We start from the raw sequence: 20600 nt of genomic DNA, 5'->3' as shown, positions 1-20600 counted from the left end.
GGACAATTCATCAAAGATAACACAGGCGGCTAATCATCATAGGAAGAAATTCTCGAGCCCACTACTTATGAGAGAAATGAAAATTAAAACAACAATGAGATACCACCTCACACTGGCTCTAACAACAAAATTAAAAAACAAAACAAACCAGAAAATGGCAAGTGCTGGAGACGATGTGGAAAGATTGGAACCCTCATACATTGCCGGTGGAATTGCAAAATTGTACAACCTCTACAGTAAGCCAGTATGGTGCTTCCTTAAAGAAAGGCGAAATAAGTACCGTATGCCCCAGTGATCTCTCTACTCAGTACACACCCCAAAGAAATAAGAAACAAAACACAAACAGATGTGTGCCCACCCATGTTTATAGCAGCACTATCCACATAGCGAAAGAATGGCAGTGAACAAAGTACGTGTCTGTGGAGGAGTGGGTAAATGAGCTTTGGTGCTTTCATCCGATGGAATATTATGCCTCCTCAAAGATCAGTGATGGAACTGTCAAACGCCTCAGGAAATGGGTGGATTTGGAAGACAGTATGTTCAGCAAAATCAGTTAATCCCACAAAGATAACTACTAGCTGAGACCAGCACTATAAAAGAAAAATCAAGACAAATGGTTTTCACACCAAAAGAGGTAGACTTTGATGGCTTTAGGGAGGCTAGCTTACAGGGAGAGTGGGGAGGAACACTGAGAAAGATGTGAAGGAAGAAAAAGACACACACACACACACACACACACACACACACACACACGGTGGAAAAAGATACATAGTAACACATAGATACAGAGATAGTAACATAACCAGATATATTGGTAAACAGATAATAACAAGGTAGACATACAAAAGATAAACAGATAGTAAATAAACAAAACAGTGGTTTCCAAGGGGATCTGGTGGCCTTGTTAAATTTAAGTCAGAGAGGTCAGCTCAGATTACAGTGACTTGTTTTGCTGGTTCCCCAAAAGAGTAACCATGATATATTTTTCTGAAAGGACACAGGATATTCACAGGGACTTATGAGGAGTTATTAGGAGAAAGTTAAAAACAAAAACACAAAACCCCTCCCCATGTTGCATCCACTTGCTTGACCCCTAAGTAGGAAACAGTCCTGTGGCTCTTCTTCTCTGTGGAGTCCATGTCTGGAGGCTGTGTGGCTGTTCTCACTCTGTGGCTGCGTAGGAATGATCCAACAGCCACCAGCGTTCCCCAAAGCTCTTCTATATTTCCATTGCCCTCACCACGGAATTAAAAAGTTTCCACGTGGCACAGAAGGTATGTGCTCAACTGTTCACCTAAAGGTTGGTGGTTTGAGCACACCCAGGGTTGCCATGGAGAAAAGGGCTGGAGATGGGCTGCTATAGAGAATGAAATTCTGTTGCCGTTGAGGCAGTTAATTCAGACTCCTCCAGATCCTGCAGGACATAGTGGATCCACCCCGCAGGGTTTCCAAGGATGCCCATCTTTAAGGCAATGAACGGTCGCATCTTGCTCCTGAGGAGCCATTGGTGCATTCAAACCACCGACCCTTCCACTAAAGCTGGCCACGTGATCATGGCACCACCAAGGCTCCTCTGTAAAGATGATGACGAAGAAAACCCTACGGAGCAGCTCTGTTCTATAACACACAGGGCCTCCCAGAGACTCCAAGCTTGACTCAGCAGCACTGGGGAGAGCCTAAGGGGGCGGAGAAGATAAGAAAGCCACAATACGGGGTGCCCACAACTCAGGAGGAGACCTCTGTGTCCAAAGAGGGTATGAACCACAGACAGTGTCATACTAATCTGGTCACAACAGAATCCGTGGGGAAGAAGCTGGGGTACGACCAAGGCAGCTTTATGGAGGGCTGGAGTCTGAGAGGTAAGAAGGTGAGGCTACTCTTGGGGAGGGGGTTCCCTAAGAGAGAGAGCGTCCATGCCTCCTGTGTCCTCACACCTGCTGTGGGTCAGCCTAGGTCCCAAACACCATCAGCTCTTCCCACCAGCCTGAGGACCGACACCCTGAGGCCCCTCTGGTGGTGAAGGAGCCAGGCATTGTCCAAGGCAGAAGTCATAGTTGGTCCCAGGTCTGGTGAGTTGGGTAGAGGGGATGAGCCAGTAGGAGGCTGGGCGGCATTGAGAGCCAGGTGCCAGGCTGAGGAAGGACCAGAGGGATGCCTTCTAAGTGATGGGATGAAAAGGTTCTCTTGATAACTTGAGGGCACAGGTGCAAATTGTGCACCTACAGAGGTGGAGAGAGGATGGGAAAACTGCCTAAGAGGCTGTTGCTGTAATCCGGGCCGATTACCCAATAAGCAAGGTAAGCATGGGCTTCCTATCAGATATGTAATGAACAGTTGCACATGTGTTATTTACAGATTGGTTTAAAGAAAGAAAGAAAAAAGCACAAGTAAGCCTGTGCTTACCTTACTCACTGGACAATCTGTCACTGCCTGCAACCCAGGGAAGAGTGTGCAGGGCTGAAGAAGCCCTGGAGCATCAACCAAAACAAAGGAATCGGTTGGGATTCATACCCCACCAGACCTGCCAGGGCAAGGTGCCCAGGTCCCAGGCTGGCAGGAGATGCTCCAGCAAGTTCCAAGTTGTGTCTGCCAAGGGGCCAACCAAAGGGTCAGGGACTTCTCCTGGGACCTCTCAGGATATACCCAGTCCACCAGTGTACAGAAGGAAGTGGGGTGATCTGAGGAGGCTGACGGTCAGGGCCCAGGGACAGCCCACGTGTGTCACCCTCTCTTGGGCAGAATTCACTCCACCCTCCTTGGGGATGAGGACACCCACCTGCAGCAAGACTTGTCCTCTCCAACTCTTCTTAGGTGTGTCTGTCCCGTCTCCACGCTCCCTCTTGCTTTTCGTGCCTGCACCTGCTGCTCAGGTCTCCCCATTGTCTGGCTTCTTCCCTCTGTCTTCTCCCTGACATACCTACCACTGGTGGGTCCCACAAGCAAAGGGGGAACAGGAAGTCCAAGCAATGGGCTTGGTTTGGCTCTGTCACCCTCTCCCTTCCCATCTACCCCACTGACAACCCCCCAGGTTGCCTTTGAGAAGTACTCGGTCCCCTTCAGGAGCATCCTTGTGGTTCATGTGTTTCACTCAGCCCCGCCGGCCCCCAACTCCAGCCAAGTTGTGTCTGAACTCCAATGTCCTCTTAGGCTGGGCTGGATACTGCATTCCCTGGGGTCTCTAGTAAGAAGATTCTGATGATTTCAGGTCCTGGGTTACCCTCACCCCAACGTGTTCTTTTCTAACGCGAACCCTTCTCTGGTTTAGTCCTTCACGCTGGACTAGAGTCTCCCACGATTTTGATGACAGAGCCCAATCTTGATGACTCCCCAAGGCGAGAGCTAAAGAGGTGGACTTAGCCCAGCCCAGGGCGAGGACAGGGAGAGAGACAGGCCCAGAAACCCAGAAACCTCTCAGCCACTGAGAGTTGACATTCCTCTTGGAGGGAACAATTGACAACCCAAACCATTCTCTCACAGTCAGTGGGTGTCTCCAGAGGTATTAGGGAGACAATGTCCTCAACATCTATAGAGATAACTGAGTCATCCCTGCCACGCAGATTCCAGGAAAGGTGCTATGTCATTCAGATGACCAAGTCCCCTGTCACTTCGTGAACAAGACGGATTAGAAGCCATCAGTGCCTAGGAAATAACCTTTTAGTGTACGGAATGCTTGAAATTGGGTCTTGGCTGCTTAACCACTTTTCATTGTCAACCAAGGTGGTCAGCTAAGGACATCTGCCTTAGCCTGTCCTGGCCCCTTCCAGTGTCCCCCCTTTGGGGCGCACTCTCCTTCTTCCCAACCTTTGACAGACAAACAGCACAAAACAAAACAAGCAAGCAAAAGCCCATCTCTGCAAAGGAGCTGGAAACAAACCCATGTTTGAAGGAATCAAGCCTGTCTCTTGCAGGACTACTTTTATTTTAACCAGAGACTTAAGCCATCGGCCTAAAATTGATGATTTTACTTAATGGGTATCTAGAGGAAAGCTATTTTAGAGGGAAAGGAGCCTTTATGGGGTCTACCAGGTCATGTTAAGCCAGTGCAGCAGTGGGTGTAGAGTTGGAGGGTGAGGGTCGCTGTCCATATGCTGGGACTATGCAGGAGATACACCTGAGGAGATCCTGGCTGATCCCAGCTCAGGGGGAGGAGAAGGCTAGGGTGGGGTCCAAGAGGCCTGAGCATGTTCCTATGAGACTCTGTCAGGACAGGAACTAGACATGCCCTCCTGCTTACCTACATCTGCACTGGCTCAGCCCAGAGTTTCTGGGAATACTGATACAGACTCCAGCAGGAAGTTAGGACTTCCCAGTCATCCACTCAATAAGTGCCATTATGTGCCACTCAGCCGTCACCCTGCTCACAGAGTCAGCCCTGCGGTGCAGTGCGGCATGCGCTCTGCTCAGGCCTCCCAAGGGAGGTTCCTTCTGAGCCCTGAAGGAGCTACTCAGGAGAAGGGGAGGGGGGGTGGAAAAGAGAAGGGCCTTGCAGAAAGAAGACATGGCGTGTGCAAAGGTGTGAAGGCAAGATGGCATGGCCTTCTACGAACTACAAAGTGATTTGAGTTGGACCAGGATCTAGCGTGTGGCTGTGGGTGTGCGTGTGCGTGTGCGTGTGCGTGTGTGTGTGTGCACTGGGGAGGATGGAGAGATGAGGCTGAAACTGAAAAGTGGACAGGGCAGCCCGAATGGAGAGGTTGAGATTCCTTCCTGAGGGCAGTGAGGAGCCACGTTAAGGATGGAGGTTAATGGACCCTGGTGGTGTAGTGGTTATGTGTTAGGCCGCTAACTGCAAGGTCAGCAGTTTGAAACCACTAGCCCCTCCTCAGGAGAAAGGTGGGGATTTCTACTGCAGGGAAGAGTTACAATGTCAGTAACTCACAGGGGTTGCTATGAGTCAGCATAAGGTGGTGAGTTTGGGTTTTTAAAGGATGTTAAACCAGGCAGTCAAATGATCTTAACAATCCTATGGTACACATGCTTAAGTGCCTGGCTAGCAGTCAAAAGGTTGGCAGTTCAAACCCACCCAGAAACTCGTTGGAAGGCAGGCCAGATGATCTGTTTGGAAAGGTCACAAACTTGAAAATCCTGTAGAATAGCTATGCTCTGCATAGACGGGTGTTACCATGAGTTAGAATGGACTTGGTGGCCACAAACAACAACAATACAGTTTTGAAAAGATCCCTTTGGCTTCTCTGGGGAGAAAAGCTTAGAGTAGGGCAAGTCAGCAGACAGAAGTCCATCTGGCAGCAGTGACCCTGGTAGAAGATGGTGACGGTCAGTACCAAGGCAGTGGTAGTGCTGGTGAGAGCGTGCTAGTTGGACATCAAGAGAATGAAGTCATCACATTATTTTATGTTGATACGATTGCAGTAAAATATGCATAACAAAGCATGGCATACTCAGTGGAATTGCTGGGTGACAGGTGATTCGATGTGTAATTTTTCTGAGAAACAACCAAATTATTTTTCTATTTTCCACAATTGCCACACCATTTTACAACCCATCAACAATGTGCCAGGATTCCAATTTCTCCACATCCTAGCCAACATCCATTATTATTATTAATAATTATTATTAATGATGGCAATTTGGGGGTGGATGCTGTGGTGTCTCATTGTGACTTTGGTTCACACTTCTCTGATGACTCAGGGCCTTGACCATCTTTCGTTGGCTCCTCGGCCATTTGTGTATCTTTTCTGGAGCAAGATCTACTCAAGCCCTTTGTCTGGCTCTAAATTACACGGTTTGCCTTGTTGATGTTGGGTGGTAGGTATTTTTTTATAGAGTCTGGATATTAAACCCTTATCAAAGATATGATTGCCAACTATTTCTCCCATTCTGTGGATTGTCTCTTCACTTCCTTGATGTACAGAAGTTCTTATTTGGTGAAGACCAATTTACCTACTTGGTCTTTTGCTGCTCATGATTTCGGTGTCATACTGATCATCCCTGTCCTAAACCAGGTCAGGAAGCATCATGCCTTTGTTGTCTCCAGAGTTGTATCGTTTTCATTCCTACACTTAGATCCTTGACCCATTTCAAGGCGATTTTTATATATGGTGTGAGAGATAAGTCCACATGAGGTCATCACCATTTTCTTCTGTTTGCTGGATTTTGGTCATTCTTTTTGTCTGGGTTAAATGATTATTATGACATCCAAAGAGTGATGTCTTTTAACCTTTATTCAATGGGAGGAGGACCAGGAATTCCAATTTAATGAATGGTGACCCCTCAAAGATCAACCAGACATTGGGATGAAATCAGAAATCGGGGACGTTTTTGATGCAAACCACAGTTACCAACTCTGATGAAGGCAGCTTTGGTGCACTGACAACATCAAACTAAGTCATTCCCAGGGGCCAGCCCTGTGCCCCCTCTGTTCCTGTTGTCATTGAGTGCCACCAGGTCAGTTCCAACTCACAGCGACCCTGTGGCACAACAGAACGAAACCCTGCCCGGTCCTGTGTCATCCTAACAATTGTCACTATGTTTGAGCCCTTGTTGCAGCCACCATGTCAAGCCATCTCGCCGTCCCTCTGCTTTACCGGCAACAACACGTTTGGGTGTTGTTGTTTTTTTGGAATTTTTTTTTAGGTACTTGGCCATAGAGATGAGGGGCTTGGGCCCCCAGAGTTAATGCTAGAAAACCAGGAAAGGTACAAAGGGTCTGGCCAGTGGATTTCAGTCATTAAGTCATCTGTCGAAGGTGGTCCCCACTTCTGCTTAATAGCTTGCCCTCCTACCCACAAGCTCTCTTCTCCTGGGACTTTCTTAGTTGACTCACAGAGGATTGAATCCCCTTCCTAATCCCTTTTCCCCTTGGCCCAGAGGAAAAGGTTTGCCCTATTTTGGCTTCCTTGGCTCCCTTAGTTCATCCTCCGAGATCTTCATGTGGCAGGAGAGAGACTGTGTGGCCTTGCCTTGTCCACAACCAGCAGATGTTTGTCCAGAGGGCCAGGATGCTCTGAGTAAGAGTCAAAGGTTGTCTGTGTCTGCAAGTATGCTTACTGGGATCTGGAGCCCAGTTGGCGAACTCTGTAGCCTGCGAGACAAAAGCCTCTGTCGATTCTTCCCCATGAGTTGGGAGAGGATCTGGACATGAATTAGGACAGCGGTTCTCAACCTGTGTGTCGCAACTCTTTCACTGGGGTCGGCTGATTCATAACAGTCACAAAGTTACAGTGATGAAGTAGCAACAAAAATAATGTTATGGTTGAGGGTCACCACCACATGAGGAACTGTGTTAAAGAGTCACGGCATTAGGAAGGTGGAGAACCACTGAACAAGGACCTTCATCTGAAGCTCCCTTCTGACTCCAAACGCTTTCCTCTCTGTACCTGCGTTGGTTCCTCACCTTTCCCTTCTCCCCTCGTCTTCCTTGAACAGTGAGTCAGACAGACTGCTTTGTGAGCCTCTGGCTGCCCACCGCCTCTCACGAGAAACTGAGAACAAAGACCATCTCCAACTGCCCAAACCCAGAGTGGAATGAAGCCTTCAACTTTCAGATCCAAAGCAAAGTGAAGGTAAGACACAGAAGTATGAAAAACTGCATGGAGACCCCTATCCAACCACCCCTGGCTTCCCTGGCACAAGGCAGAGGGCGGCCATGCCTGCAGCTTTCGCCCTTCTTGAGCTCCTCCCAACGGTTCCTCCCACAGCACTCTACTTCCGTGCTGGGTTCCATAACACACTGCAGTGGTCACAGACCACACTGGACTCACAGACAAAACTCACAGTTAGAGAGGTTTATTAGGGATGTGAACAGGCTACCACGAGTCAAGATAAGTAAACAGTAAGAAGAAGTCATTGGACGCAGCATGCGCTTAGGTGTACCCAGCAACATCAACTACATGGTCCTGTGGCCTCAGCCTCCGTGGCCAGGAAGCCCACCATCTGCCCTGCTTCACAATCCCATTGTTTTCACGCGCCTCTTCTGGTCTGTCTCGTGGGTTCCCTGCCTTGCCCTCTAGTCTCAGCCGGACTTCTCTGCTCTGTCCCATAGTCTCCATGCCACAGCCTTTGGAGTCTCTGGTCTCAGCCTCCAGATAGAGATTGTGAAGGTACTCTTCTGGTGGTCTTGAGATTTTTCTCCCCTCCCAAGACAGGCACATGCTTACAGCCAGGGGTGTGGCAACTAAAACTAGCCAATCCCCTCCATTGGTGTTCCACATGCCCTATTTGCAGAGCCCTGACGGTTACAGTCATCGATGTTGTTGTTGTTGTGTACCATCAAGTTGGTTCCGGCTCTTAGCAATTCCATGTGCAACACAAGGAAACACTGCCCAGTCTGGCACACATGGTACCGCTCCTGAAAACATGTCCAAAGTACAACACCCACCCTTGCCTACCCCCCCACCCCACCCCCGCCCCCATCCTTGCCTCTAAGAAGCGTGCTGGCTATGTTTCTCCCGGGACCGATTTGTTTGTTCTTTTGGCACCTGTGACAATCTCGATACTCCTTGCCAGCATCATAATTCAGCTGCATGGATTCTTCCTGGGTCTTCCTGGGTCGATGGCTAACTTTCACATGTGAACGAAGCAATCCTTGACAACTTCAATCTAGAGGAGCCACAGTAAGAGATGACACCCCCCCCCCAGGAAGCCTGCGCTGTCCATCCCACCATGCCCTTCTTGCCTAATTGCCCTCTTCTTTGCTATTTATCATCCTCCCTATCTACTTCCGATGCTCCTACCAACCTGCCCATCCTCCCACTCTGCCAATGCAATATGTCTGTCTCATATCTGTCTCTCTCTGCTTATCTCTGCCCTCCTTCCTTCCTGTCTGGCTCTTTCGTCTAAATTGTTGCTAGATGTGGGTGCCTCTCTATCAAGATAGAGACTGGGACCTTGTGTCGAGGCATTCAAAGTGGTTACGCCTCGCGTCTACTGGCACAGGTTGACCTATAGTACAGCCTCTAACCAAACCAGGCTGTCCTAATCCCTGCTAATAGAACGGTTTACCTTTATGCCAAGAAGGTTGATCCAGCACCAGAATCTGCATGTGATGTGTGCCCAGGCCGACTTCCAGGGGTCATGCTCTGAGACCTGAAGTTCCCGTGAGGTGATCCACAACTAAAAAATAAGAAAAAAACAAAAACAGTGTCAGCTGGGCCCTTAAAGGGCTCCTGGGTCAATTCTGAGGCACGCTTGATTTTCTAGTCATTGAACAAGGTCAATGTATCTCATTCAGTTGGGAAGCCTAGGACCATTTTATATCTCCTAGAGAGGGGTCTCTAGGGCAAGCTTTGCCCTACCCACATCCCCCAGTATCCAAGAACGAGAAGCCTTAGAGCTAGTACCTATCCCCTCAGACCATTGCCCTCATTCGCTCTTGACATTCGGCGTTTAGGATGGAGTGCAAACACTTTACCCCATGCTTTCCACGTATAATATCGGAACCCTTCCCATCTCTGATACATCACGGCCCTAGAGGGTCAAGGCTTAGCTTTCCCTGATCTGGGGTCTCCAGTACCAGAGAGGCATGCTTCCTCTCTGGAGCCTGGCCTGCCCAGCCCATCCTTCCCTCAGGTGAATTGCACAGGCCCCTGCCAAGGCAGTCAAAGGACAAAATGATCTAGTCAGAGGGGCAGAAGCCTTCAAACCATTGATAAATGTCCCCCACCACTAAGCAGGACCCTCTGTCCTGTTTCCTAACCCTCAGACCTGCCACTCTGCACTCGGTGTGTCTTGGAAATAGGCCAATGCAGCCAGGGGAACCAAACTTATGAATCTCCATACCCTCCCACCCTCACCCCCCATCCCCACCCCCACCAGAACGTTTTGGAGCTGAGTGTTTGCGATGAAGACCAGGTGACAGCAGACGACCATCTCTTGACTGTTCTCTATGACCTCACCAAGCTCTGCTTCCGAAAGAAAACCCATGTCAAGTTCCCGCTCAACCCAGAGGTGGGTGCGGGTGCCTGGGCCCCCCGCGGGGCATGGGGAGCAGCTGGTTACCCCTCCAAGGCCACTCGGCCTGCTCCTCCCTGCACCCGGCAGTCAGGAACAGGCCGCAGGGCTTGCTTCGGATCCCCTGGGGCACTGGTTACTAAGCAGAGTGGCTTTGTAGACAGCCTTGACGCCTTCGTGTTTGTTTTCTCCTCTGCACCTTGCAGACAATACATTCACTACCCAGGAAGGTCGTCGGGGTGCATGGGCAGCATGACCAAGGCACCTCACGCCATTGGGGTTACCAAACGGAGGGGCCGGGGCTGTGGGTTCCCTTTCTGCCCTTCTTCCCTATTAAGTTCGCCGCAAGATAAACCGAGGCCAGGCCAGAGAGAAAGAAAAGGGGAAGTTTATTCTGCGCTTCTGGACTAGAGTCAAGGATGCCAGCAAGGAGTCAGCGAAGACGGTCCCTTGCTGGGGAGGGAGGGGAGAGCAGAGAGAGGGAGAGAGACCTGGGGAGGGAGGGGAGAGCAGAGAGAGGGAGAGAGACGGAGCAGCCCTGAACTCTATGACGGAGAGCTTTAAGCCGGTTGGGAGAGGTGGGTAAACAATAAAGGGAGGGGCTAGAAGCTAAAGGGGCAAGGAGTTGCAGCTGCAGGGGCTCTAAGCAGCCTCCATCCATAAAAATCCCAAGGTTGGGTGGTGCCTTGATCCTTCTGCCTGATGCCCAGCAGATGGCTCATTGATCTGGGGCCCTTTGAAGTTAGTCGTCTTGGCCAGACAGGGGCAGGCAGGCTTTTACTAATGTCCTCCGAAGGTACCTGACCCAACATTCCCCTCAGGGTTCCGCTGTTGGGGTGGCTCCTGGGCACGGAGGAGGATGAGGGTAAAGGAGCAGAAATCTTCAGACCAGAGGAAGTCAGTGGAGATGGAAAGGACCAGAGAGCGATCTAGTTATGCACATAGTCAGTCAACGGATCTTTGAGGGTCTACAGGTGGGCCAAGTCCATTCTGAGACACCTCAGGAGAAAGACTTGGGGGTCTGTTAGGTTTCTCGGGTTAGAAATACCTGGTCCTTGGCTTTGCCTGCTTTGTGACCCAAGTGAGTTTTTACAAAGGATAGAAGTTTCAGGTTCTACACAGGCCCCTCAGGGCACTTCACACCCACACGTGGAAAACGGAGGACAGAGAAAAACCACAGCCTGCCCAGGAGCAGCTGGAAAGGAGGCTGGTGGGCTTCGGATCCTGGCTTTTCAGGGTCCTCCGCTGGGAGGCGTGGTCGATGGTACTGGTTGACTCCATTGGCTGAATTAAGCCCACCTGGCCTAGATGGGGTCGGGTCCCACCCAGGTGTACTGGCTTCCTGTCTCAAAGACCTGAATGTGAGCAGACCCTCTAGCCTTAAGCAGCTTCCAACTTCCTGTAAGGGGGGAAGGAGGCTTTGGCATGTGGAGGGACACCCCTAGTTCTGCCTCTAGCTACCTAACAGATCCACCTCCAGAAACTATCAGCCATTGAAACCCCTCCGGAGCACAGGTCAACTCTGGCACATCCCTGGTTGCCACGAGTCAGCAAACTTGTCAGCAACTAGTTGTTTTGTTTGTTTTTAAGAGGGGGTCGGTGCTGCATAGGCCCTGGGGACACCCCTGAGAACAGACACCCATGCCCTCCTGTAGCTTGCCTTTCAGTGGGGAAATCGAGGTCTGGGGACATCCTGGCTGGTCTGAAACTACAAAGCAAATGGCGTGGAGAAAAGAGAAGGAGGCGGTGGGTTGGAATTGAGCTTTCTGGAGGAAGGAGCCCATCTCTCCTTGACCCCAGACCCCAGAGCCCCTGGGGAGGTCGGAAAGCCACAGAAGCTGGGGGCTGTGCGAGGGCCTCGGGGCTTGGCTCTGCCCCAGGACATTCCCCTGGGTTGTCAGGGGTGTTGCCTGATTCAAAGGTTGGGGACTAGTCAAAGGGAGCAGAGGGAGCAACCAGAGCCTGGGCAGCGCCCCCACCCCATGCCCACCCAGTACCATCCCCACTGCAACACAGTAGAGAGATGAATCAGGAAGGGCAGGGGCCGGTCCATAGGACTCTGCAGAGGTGTGCACACCCAGCTCATAGCTGTCCGCTTCCCACCCTGCAGGGCATGGAAGAGCTGGAGGTGGAATTCCTGCTGGAGGAGAGGTGAGTTGGCCCCAGCCTCACAGGTCTCGCTCCCAAGCAGCTTCTGGGAACAGGCAGTTCTAAGCTGGGCCCACCTTGCTGCTGTCCTCCCTCCTCCACTTCTAAATATGGTGGGCACTCAGCCGCACCCCCGGCCATCCAGGTTTACTGATATCAGCATGGCTTGACAAGTTTCCCCAGGTGGTGACAATGTGCAGTCAGGATGGCTGAGGAGGCTGCCGGGAATCTCTGCCACCATGGTGATGGGGCCTTGGGGAGACTCAGAGGTGTGTTCACCTGGGCCCCAAACTGTGAGAACAAACATGACCAAACCTGGGGCTGAGGCAGAGGCTGCGCCTGTGGGCAGCTGCCTTTGGGCCAAGTCAAGCCCATCTGGGGCGTTAAAGTCAGCGTCCTACGGATGTGATTTAAAAAAAAAAAAATCAGCGTCCTAGAGGAATGACCGTGTTGGGGGCTGGAGAATCGGGTCCCAGAAGCAGAGGATGGGAAGGAGAGAGGAGGGAGGATGGGAAGCCCTCCACACTGCCCCAGCACACAGTGTGCCTTGTGATTGGGCCACTGGCTTCACCCAGGCAGCCCTGTGCTCCCACTGCCCTGGGGCTGGGAGGCTGCAAGGTACGAGATGGAACCGAAAGGCTGTCAAATCCACTAGGAGCATCTCACGTCAAGAGGCTCTCGCAATGACTGGAGACACCTCCTTTCCCATCCACTACTGACTGACAAACTCAGCAAGTTTGTTTCGGCCCCCCCCCCCCCCCCCCCCCCCCCCCCGTGGCACAGCGGGGGAGCGTTGGGCTGTGAAACCACCTGCCACCCCACGGAAGTAAGGAGGCTGTTCACTTCCAGGAAGATGCACAATCTCACACACGCTTTGGGGCTCGCTTCTGGTGAGGGTGCCCATGGACTCCCCAGGGCTAACTGTCATGCCTAGCACAAGGACAGCAAACCTCCAACGCTGGCAGGCCCCTCGCTGGCTGCCGCCGTATTCCAGCTGGCCTCCGCCAGCAGTTTGTCACAGGCATACAGTCTGAGGGGCAGTGGGCGGTTTCTGTTAGAACTATTACAGTCTGCTCTAACGGGTGGTCTCCAACCATTTCTTGAAGCCTTTTAACTCCAGGACAGAAAGAACAATTATCCAAAATAAAGACAGAGAGAGCGAGAAGGAGGAAAAAAAAGAGAGACACTTCTGCCCCTTCTACCTACACATTTTTCCCTAAATATGGTTGTTGTTGCCTAGTCCATTTCCGATTCACAGCGACCCAATGTACAACTGAACAAAACACTGCCCTGTCCTGCACAGCCTTGCAATTTGTGGGAACCCCTTGTTGCAGCCACTCTGTGACTCATCTTGCCCGGGGCCTTCCTCTTTTTGGTTGTCGCTCCACTTTACCAAGCACGATGCCCTCCTCCAGGGATGATCTCTCCTCTGATAGTGAGTCCAAGGTGCATGACACAAAGTCTTGCCATTTGGACCTCTAAGGAGCACCCTGGCTGTACTTCTCCCAAGGGAGTTCTGGTGGTGTAGTGGTTATGTGTTGGGCTGCTTACCCCAAGGTCATCAGTTTGAGACTACCATCCCCTCCTCAGGAAAAAAGGTGAGCTTTCTATTCCTGTAAAGAGTTGGCAGTTCTACTCTGTCCTATAGGGGGTCACTATGAGTCAGAATTGACTCGGTGTCAGTTCGTTTTGTTTTGGTTTGTTTCTCCTGGGCAGTCTATCTCAAATGTGTCCTGGTTTTCTCCTTGATGGCCCACAAGTCCATAAGCCAATCTTTGACCCGAGGAGCAAGAAAGCTAGAGGCACCGCCACTGTCCCACCTTCGGTTTATGAGAAGTCAGTGGAGGCTGGGGTCACTGACCGGGGATTTGCATTTTCTTTTTCAGTTTCTCTGCGCGTGAGAGCCTCATCACCAATGGCGTTCTGGTGGTAACTGTCCTTCTGGGTCCCCATAGCTGAGGTCACATCTGGCTGCTGTTTCTCAGGGGTGACAGCTTGGACCTCTGTCCTCCCCCCGTCAGGCACACTGAAATCAGACAAATGGGCTGTAAACAGGGATGGAGGCAGCAGCCTGGGCTCCTGCACCCGGGGAGGAGGCAGCTGGGCAATCACCTTGACCTGGATTCCCATGCCCCCACTAAGATGAATCCTCTTCTTGGGATCCAAAAGTCAAACTCCCTGCCGTCGAGTTGATGCTGACTCCTATGCTATAGGGCAGGCTAGAACTGCCCCTGAGTTTCCAGACTGTAACTCCTAACCAGGGTAGAAAGCCCCATCTTTCTCTTGAGGAGGGACTGGTGGTTTTGAACTGCTGACCTTATGGTGTTCAGCCCAACAAGTAACCACTACACTACCACATCTCCTGATTCTTATTGGGAACCTCCCAGTAAAAGCGCTCATGAGAGGGCACCTCCTCCCAGACTCAGCCCAGCACCCAACAACCCCTAAGCACTTTGTGTATAAAAAGATGTTTGCCATTCAGCTGTGAGTGCAGCTATTTCAGTTAAGTACACCCCCATGCCTCTCCCAGAGCCCCTTCTCCCCAAATCAGAGCCTCTGGGAGTTTGTGGGGATGGGACGGGGTAGGGAGGGTGGTTTGGAATTTTGGAGCAAGTGGCGGGAGGTCCTGGGTGGTCCAAGGTTTCACAAAGCTTCTACCCAGCCTGAGAAGAAAGGCTTCGCGATCGACCTCTGAAACCCAGCATTGGGAACCCTGCGGAGCACAGTTCTACTCTGACACCGATGGAGACACTGCGGAGCCAGATTGGGGCTCAAATGCAAAAAGCTGGCCAACGGTGACTGTCGATCCTTCATCGCAGGACCAGCTTCATTTTCAGATACTCGATCTCCTAGTGAGATGGCCACGGGAGCCCTGGTGGCAGAGTTGGTTATCTGTTGGGCTGCCAACCGAAAGGTCTGCTGTTCGAAACCACCAGCTGCTCCATGGAAGAAAGAGGAAGCTCTCTATTCCTGTAGAGAGTTACCATCTCAGACACCCGTGGGAGCAGTTAGTTCTACCCTGCCCCACAGGGCCGCTGTGAGTCCGAATCGGCTTGATGGCAGGGAGCTTTTGAGAGTAAGGGGAGACGGCGTGCCTTATTTGGGTTCTGAAAATGTGGCCACCGCCCCAGTGTCTCCTGGAGTCACCCCAGAGTCAGACTGTTGCTGGCTGTGTCCCCTGATGCTTCATCGCCTCTTTGTAGGCTGGCAGAAGTAGGGGCCCGCCTGCGCTCAGTCTCCGTGCCTCTCCCTCTCTCTGTTACAGGCCCGACAAATCTCCTGCTTGGAGGTGCACGCAGAAGCCAGGCGTCGTCGGAGGAAGGGTGGGAGAAGTGAGTGGGGTGCCTCTCTGCCTGTTGGGGGACTTCCAAACCCTGCTAACAACCAGCAGTTGGCCCATCCAGGCCCTTTCTAGTTCAGGATTTCTCAGTATCTCCTCACCCTCAGGGCTCATCAAGTCCCGTCCCCTCAGTCTGCTCCGGGCACTAGAACCCTGGAGCTCCCCAGGCCTGGTCAGTGCCCTGGGCCCGGGTCAGTGGCCCAGCACAGCACTGCCCGCTCAGCCACTCGGGGTCTGTGCCTCACCCCCAGCCAGGCCCAGGGACCCTCGAGTCCAGTGCAGTGGCCAGCACCTGGGGTGGGTGGGCACTGACAATGCTCAGGACCCTTCTAACCTGTCCTGTCCTCTAGCCAGTTCATAGAACCTGTAGCATTTCCTACCTGGAAGGGACTTAAGAGAAAATCACACATCTGAGCCTCCCCAGCCCGCTACCCCTCAGCCTTGCAAGGGTGCCAGCCTGGTCCCAGCAGAAGAGCAGAGGACGCCTCTGTGTCGCAGGGGTTTTCTAGACATGCCGCCTGGTTAAAATGCAGACTCCTGGGCCGGGCCCGACCGACGGAAGGAGAGTCTCTAGGGCAGTGGTTCTCAACCTTCCTAATGCCGCGATCCTTTCATATAATTCCTCATGTTGTAATGACCCCCCTCCCCCGCAACCATAGAATTATTTTCGCTGCTACTTCATCACTGTAATTTTGCTACTGTTTTGTATCAGGCAACCCCCATGAAAGGGTTGCTCAACCCCCAAAAGCGTTGCGACCCACAGGTTGAGAACTGCTGTTGTAGGGGTGAGGGCTGGTTGTCAGTGTTTTAACCAGGCCCCGGGTGACTTGAAGCCCCTCTCCTGGGCACCTCCAGCTAGACTCTTTGCTGCATCAAGCTGGGGCTGGGGTAGCGGCTACCTGGTGCCTGGCCCCTTGGTCCTCAGCCTCCTGTCCTCTCTTCCAGAGAAAGACCTCTTGGTGACAGTGACCGAGTCCTTTGAACACACCCAGTGCATCTCCCCCTGCCTGAAGCCCTGCTGCCCACACCCTGCCTGCTTCCACTACCCCACGTTCTTCCGGTCCCAGCTGCACGCAGAGCAGCCCAAGAGGCCTGGGTGCTGTGGGGTATGAGCCACAGCATGGAGGGTGTGAGGGGCCCTGGCAGGCAGGGCCCCTCTCACACCCGCCCATCCTTCCAGCTCTGCTGCTGCCGCTTGCACCAGAGGACCGGCCCCTTCTGCCAGCCCCTGGATGGCCTTCCCAGCGGCCAGCCTCTGACCCTGCCTGTGGTGAGGGCTTGGCTCTGCCAAGGGGCCCTGAGCAGTTTGGTCTGGAGCTCCTAGACAGGGGTGGGGACATCTCGAGGGGGCACGTGGGGAAGGTGGTTCATGGGGATCTCTCTTGGGCAGGACAAGGGAGTAGTCTTGGGTGGTACGGGGGTAGGGGGCTGAGAGTTGCAGTGTGGAGCTGGGCAAGGGAGAGGGTGCTGCACTGAGGAGGGTGGGCTGGGTGATGCACAGGGGAGTGAAGTGTGTGCACACACACATGTCTACAGGCACATACATGTATGTACATGCATGCATGCAGCATGGGAGCATGCGTGCGGGCAGAATGCAATCAGAAGGTGGACGAGGTGGTGAGTCTCCAGGTGTTTAGTGGGGATCGTTCAGCTCTGAATTCTCACCCCTGACCAACCTTTCATCTCTCGGTCTCCAGGGTGAGGACTGTGAATTACATATGAAGTCTACAGACTGGTAAAGTACCCTCTAGCCTAACCTACCCATAACTCCCCCCACTCTACATCCCTACCTGGCTGCCTGAAACCCACCAACCCAATAGCCGGGCCCTAGGCCCTCCCCTCTCACCAGTGGTGAGGAGAGAAAGGAAGAGAAGCTTTAGCAATCTTTCTCACCCCACCTCAAGCTTGCATCCTTCCGTAGGGCCTTGGGTCCTGGGCTGAGCCCACAGAGGGTCATGTGACAGAGCCCCAGGAGAAGGGGCATGAAGTAGTTGGGCAACAGAGGCCTTAGCCAGCACCCCTGTCCCTTCATCCTCCCCCCGCCGACTGCTTGGATACCTCTCTTTGGCCCACAATCAGTGGTTCCTGCTGGTGCTGCTTCTACTGCCAGAACAAGCCTAGGGACAAGGGTTCTGGTGAAGAAGCGACATTAGCAATAGACTTATAGTTATATGGTTACCGTTGTTCTCTATGGCTCTGAGCATAAAGACCAGCAGACCTGGCCCAACACTGAGCCTCCTCCTCCTTAGGCATCTTTGTAGCTCTTTCTTCAAGCCAGGCATGGAGTCTTAGAAACTACCATTACAGACTCTGGTGTCCGGCCTGGGTTTGAGGGCTGCCACTTATAATTGTCTTAAATAATATTTTATGGAGATATAGTTCACATAGCATAAAATTTACCCCCTCAGAGTGTACTGCTCAGTGGTTTTTAGGTTAGTCACAAGTTTGTGCAACTATCACCACTTCCAGATTTGAGAATATTGTCATCACCGCCCCAAGAAACCCCATACCTATGAGTTGCTCCCCATGATCCTCTGACTCCCCCAGTCCTAGACAACCATGCATCCCTCTTCGGTCTCATGGGTCAGTCTGTTCTGGACATTTCATATATGTGGAACTGTACAGTCGATGGTCTTTCTCACTGACTCAGGTCCCTGGGTGGTGTTCACTGACTCACCTAAAGATTCACAGTTTGAATCTACCCATGGCACTGAGGAAGAAAGGCCTGGCAACCTGCCTCCATGAAAATTATAGCCAAGAAAACCCTGTAGAGCAGTCCTACTCGGTAATACTTAGGGCCACAGTGAATCAGAATCAATTTGATAGTAACGAGTTTGTTGTCTGTTTCCTTTCTTGTTTCACCCACGTTAGAGCGTACACACACCTCGTTCTTTTTGATGGATGAATAATAGTCCACTGTGTAGACAGACCAAAGATAGACCTTTGTTTCTCTCTTCATCATTGATACACACCTGAGTTGTTTCTACATTTTGACTATCACTAATGCTGCTGGGGACATTTGAGTACAGGTTTTATTCCGGCATGCTTTCCATTGTCTTGGGTATTAAGTGGAACTGCTAAGTCATGTGGCAGCTTCCTGTTTAACTTTGTGAGCAACTTCCAGACTGTGTTCAAAGAACTTTCACCCTTTCACATTCCCACCAGCAATGCACAGGGTACTAATCTCTGCATCTTCTTACCCAAACTTGTCATTGTCTGCTTTGATTTTTTAGTATAGCCATCCCAGTGAGTATAAAATTGTATCTCACTGTAAGCTTCATTTGCATTTCCCCAATGCTTTAGGAAGGAGCCCTGGTGATGCTGTTGGGTAAGTTTTGAACTGCTGACTGCAAGGTTGATGGTTCAAATCTACCAGCTTCTCTGCAGGAGAAAGAAGAGGCTATGCTCTTGCAAAGATTTACAGCCTCAAACCCCTATATAGGCTTACTATGAATCAGAAGCAACTTTATGGCAGTGGGCTTGGGTTTGGTTTTGGGGAATGGCTATAGGAGACCTGGGGGCTTAATGGTTACACATTGAGTTGCTAACTTCAAGGTCAGCAGTTCGAAACCACCAGGTGCTTCCTGAGAGAAAGACAGTGCTTTTTACTCCCGTAAATAGTTACAGTCTCAGAGGGTCCAGTCTCACAAGGGCAGTTCTACTTTGTCTTATAGGGTCACTATGAGTTGGCATCAACTCCACAGCACTGAGTTTTCAGACATGTGCCCTGGTGGTATAATGGGTTAAGTGTTGGACTGCTAACCCTAAGGTTGAAGGTTCAAACCCGCCAGCCACTCCATGGGAGAAAGATGGAGCTGTGTGCTCTCACAGAGATTTTCATTCTTGGAAACCCTAGGGATCCTTCTACTCTGTCCTGTAGGATCTTTGAGTCCGAATCAAGTGGATAGCAGTGGGTTTCATGGCTAATAACTTTTAGCATCTTTTTTTTAAAGTTTAACTTTTGTTTTATTTATTTTCTTTCTTTTTTTTAATAGTTTTATTAGGGAGCTCACACAATTCTTTTTTTTCTGAGTACAGTGTAATTTATTGATGGTACATGACAAGGTGGAGTTCTCTAAGCCCCTCCCCTTCCTTCAGGGGGTCTGGATGGAATATTCTCAGTGTGTTGGGGGATTGAATTAGGGGCAAAGACTCCCCAGCAGCTGAGGGCCTCTCTTCCTCTAGCGCTGTTGCTGGGGCTGGTGGTCCAGGGGGGCTCTTACTCCTTGGAGGCCGTGTGGACCATGAGGTCCACCACCCTGTTTCTGTAGCCAAATTTGTTGTCATCCCAGGAAATGAGCTTGACAAAGTGGTCCTTGAGGGCAATGCCAGCCCCAGCATCAAAGGTGGAAGAGTGGGGGTCACTGTTGAAGTCACAGGAGACAACCTGGTCCTCAGTGTAGTCCAGGATGCCCTTTAGGGGACCATCGGCCGCCTGCTTCGTCACCTTCTTGATGTCATCGTACTTGGTAGCTTTCTCCAGACGGCAGGTGAGATCCACGACAGACACATTGGGGGTGGGGACACAGAAGGCCATGCCAGTCAGTCTCCCATTCAGCTCCGGGATAACCTTGCCCACAGCCTTGGCAGCGCCAGTAGATGCAAGGATGATGTTCTGAGCAGCCCCATGACCATCACGCCAGAGTTTCCCAGAGGGGCTGTCCATGGTCTTCTGGGTGGCAGTGATGGCATGGTCTGTGATCATGAGTCCTTCCACAATGCCAAAATTGTCATGGATGACCTTGGCCAGGGGTGCCAAGCAGTTGGTGGTGCAGGAGGCATTGCTGACAATCTTGAGGGAGTTGTCATACTTCTCATGGTTCACGCCCATCACAAACATGGGGGCATCAGCAGAAGGTGCAGAGATGGTCACCCTTTTGGCACCGCCCTTCAAGTGAGCCCCAGCCTTCTCTGTGGTGGTGAAGACACCAGTGGACTCTACGATGTACTCAGTACCGCCCTCACCCTGCTTGATGTTGGCGGGATCTCGCTCCTGGAAGATGGAGATGTCCTTCTCATTGATGATAAGCTTCCCATTCTCAGCCTTGACAGTGCCATTGAACTTGCCGTGGGTGGAATAATACTGGAACATGTAGGCCATGTAGTTCGGATCAATGAAGGGGTCATTGATGGCAACAATATCCACTTTGCCAGAATTGAAAGCAGTCCTGGAGACCAGGCGCCCAATGCGGCCAAATCTGTC

General features: G+C 51.6%; 2 protein-coding genes across 3 annotated transcripts in view; one reads left to right on the top strand and one right to left on the bottom strand.

The window, feature by feature from the left end:
• The window catches only part of PLA2G4E (phospholipase A2 group IVE), an 83110-nt gene that overhangs the window by 43384 nt on the left and 19126 nt on the right, over window positions 1-20600 (top strand). Inside the window, exons 3-10 of one of the 2 annotated variants that reach the window (XM_045286542.1) lie at window positions 7387-7523; window positions 9775-9906; window positions 12020-12060; window positions 13944-13986; window positions 15323-15380; window positions 16343-16503; window positions 16578-16667; window positions 17095-17132. In XM_045286542.1, the coding sequence (XP_045142477.1) occupies window positions 7387-7523; window positions 9775-9906; window positions 12020-12060; window positions 13944-13986; window positions 15323-15380; window positions 16343-16503; window positions 16578-16667; window positions 17095-17132 (700 nt within the window). Of the gene's footprint in view, window positions 1-7386; window positions 7524-9774; window positions 9907-12019; window positions 12061-13943; window positions 13987-15322; window positions 15390-16342; window positions 16504-16577; window positions 16668-17094; window positions 17133-20600 lie in introns of both variants that reach the window. The other variant, XM_045286543.1, reaches the window with a different exon arrangement.
• On the bottom strand, window positions 19617-20582 carry LOC105979225 (glyceraldehyde-3-phosphate dehydrogenase-like). The gene has a single exon (XM_013006366.2). The coding sequence runs from the start codon at window positions 20496-20498 to the stop codon at window positions 19617-19619; it is 882 nt and encodes a 293-aa protein (XP_012861820.1). The 5' UTR covers window positions 20499-20582.

Source organism: Echinops telfairi, unplaced genomic scaffold (genome assembly GCF_000313985.2).
Source record: "Echinops telfairi isolate 266 unplaced genomic scaffold, ASM31398v2 ScPeMD7_8;HRSCAF=38, whole genome shotgun sequence".
In the NCBI taxonomy this organism is placed as follows: Eukaryota; Metazoa; Chordata; class Mammalia; order Afrosoricida; family Tenrecidae; genus Echinops; species Echinops telfairi.
The sequence above is the reverse complement of the archived record's forward strand: the minus strand, read 5'-3'. Positions and strand labels throughout refer to the sequence as shown.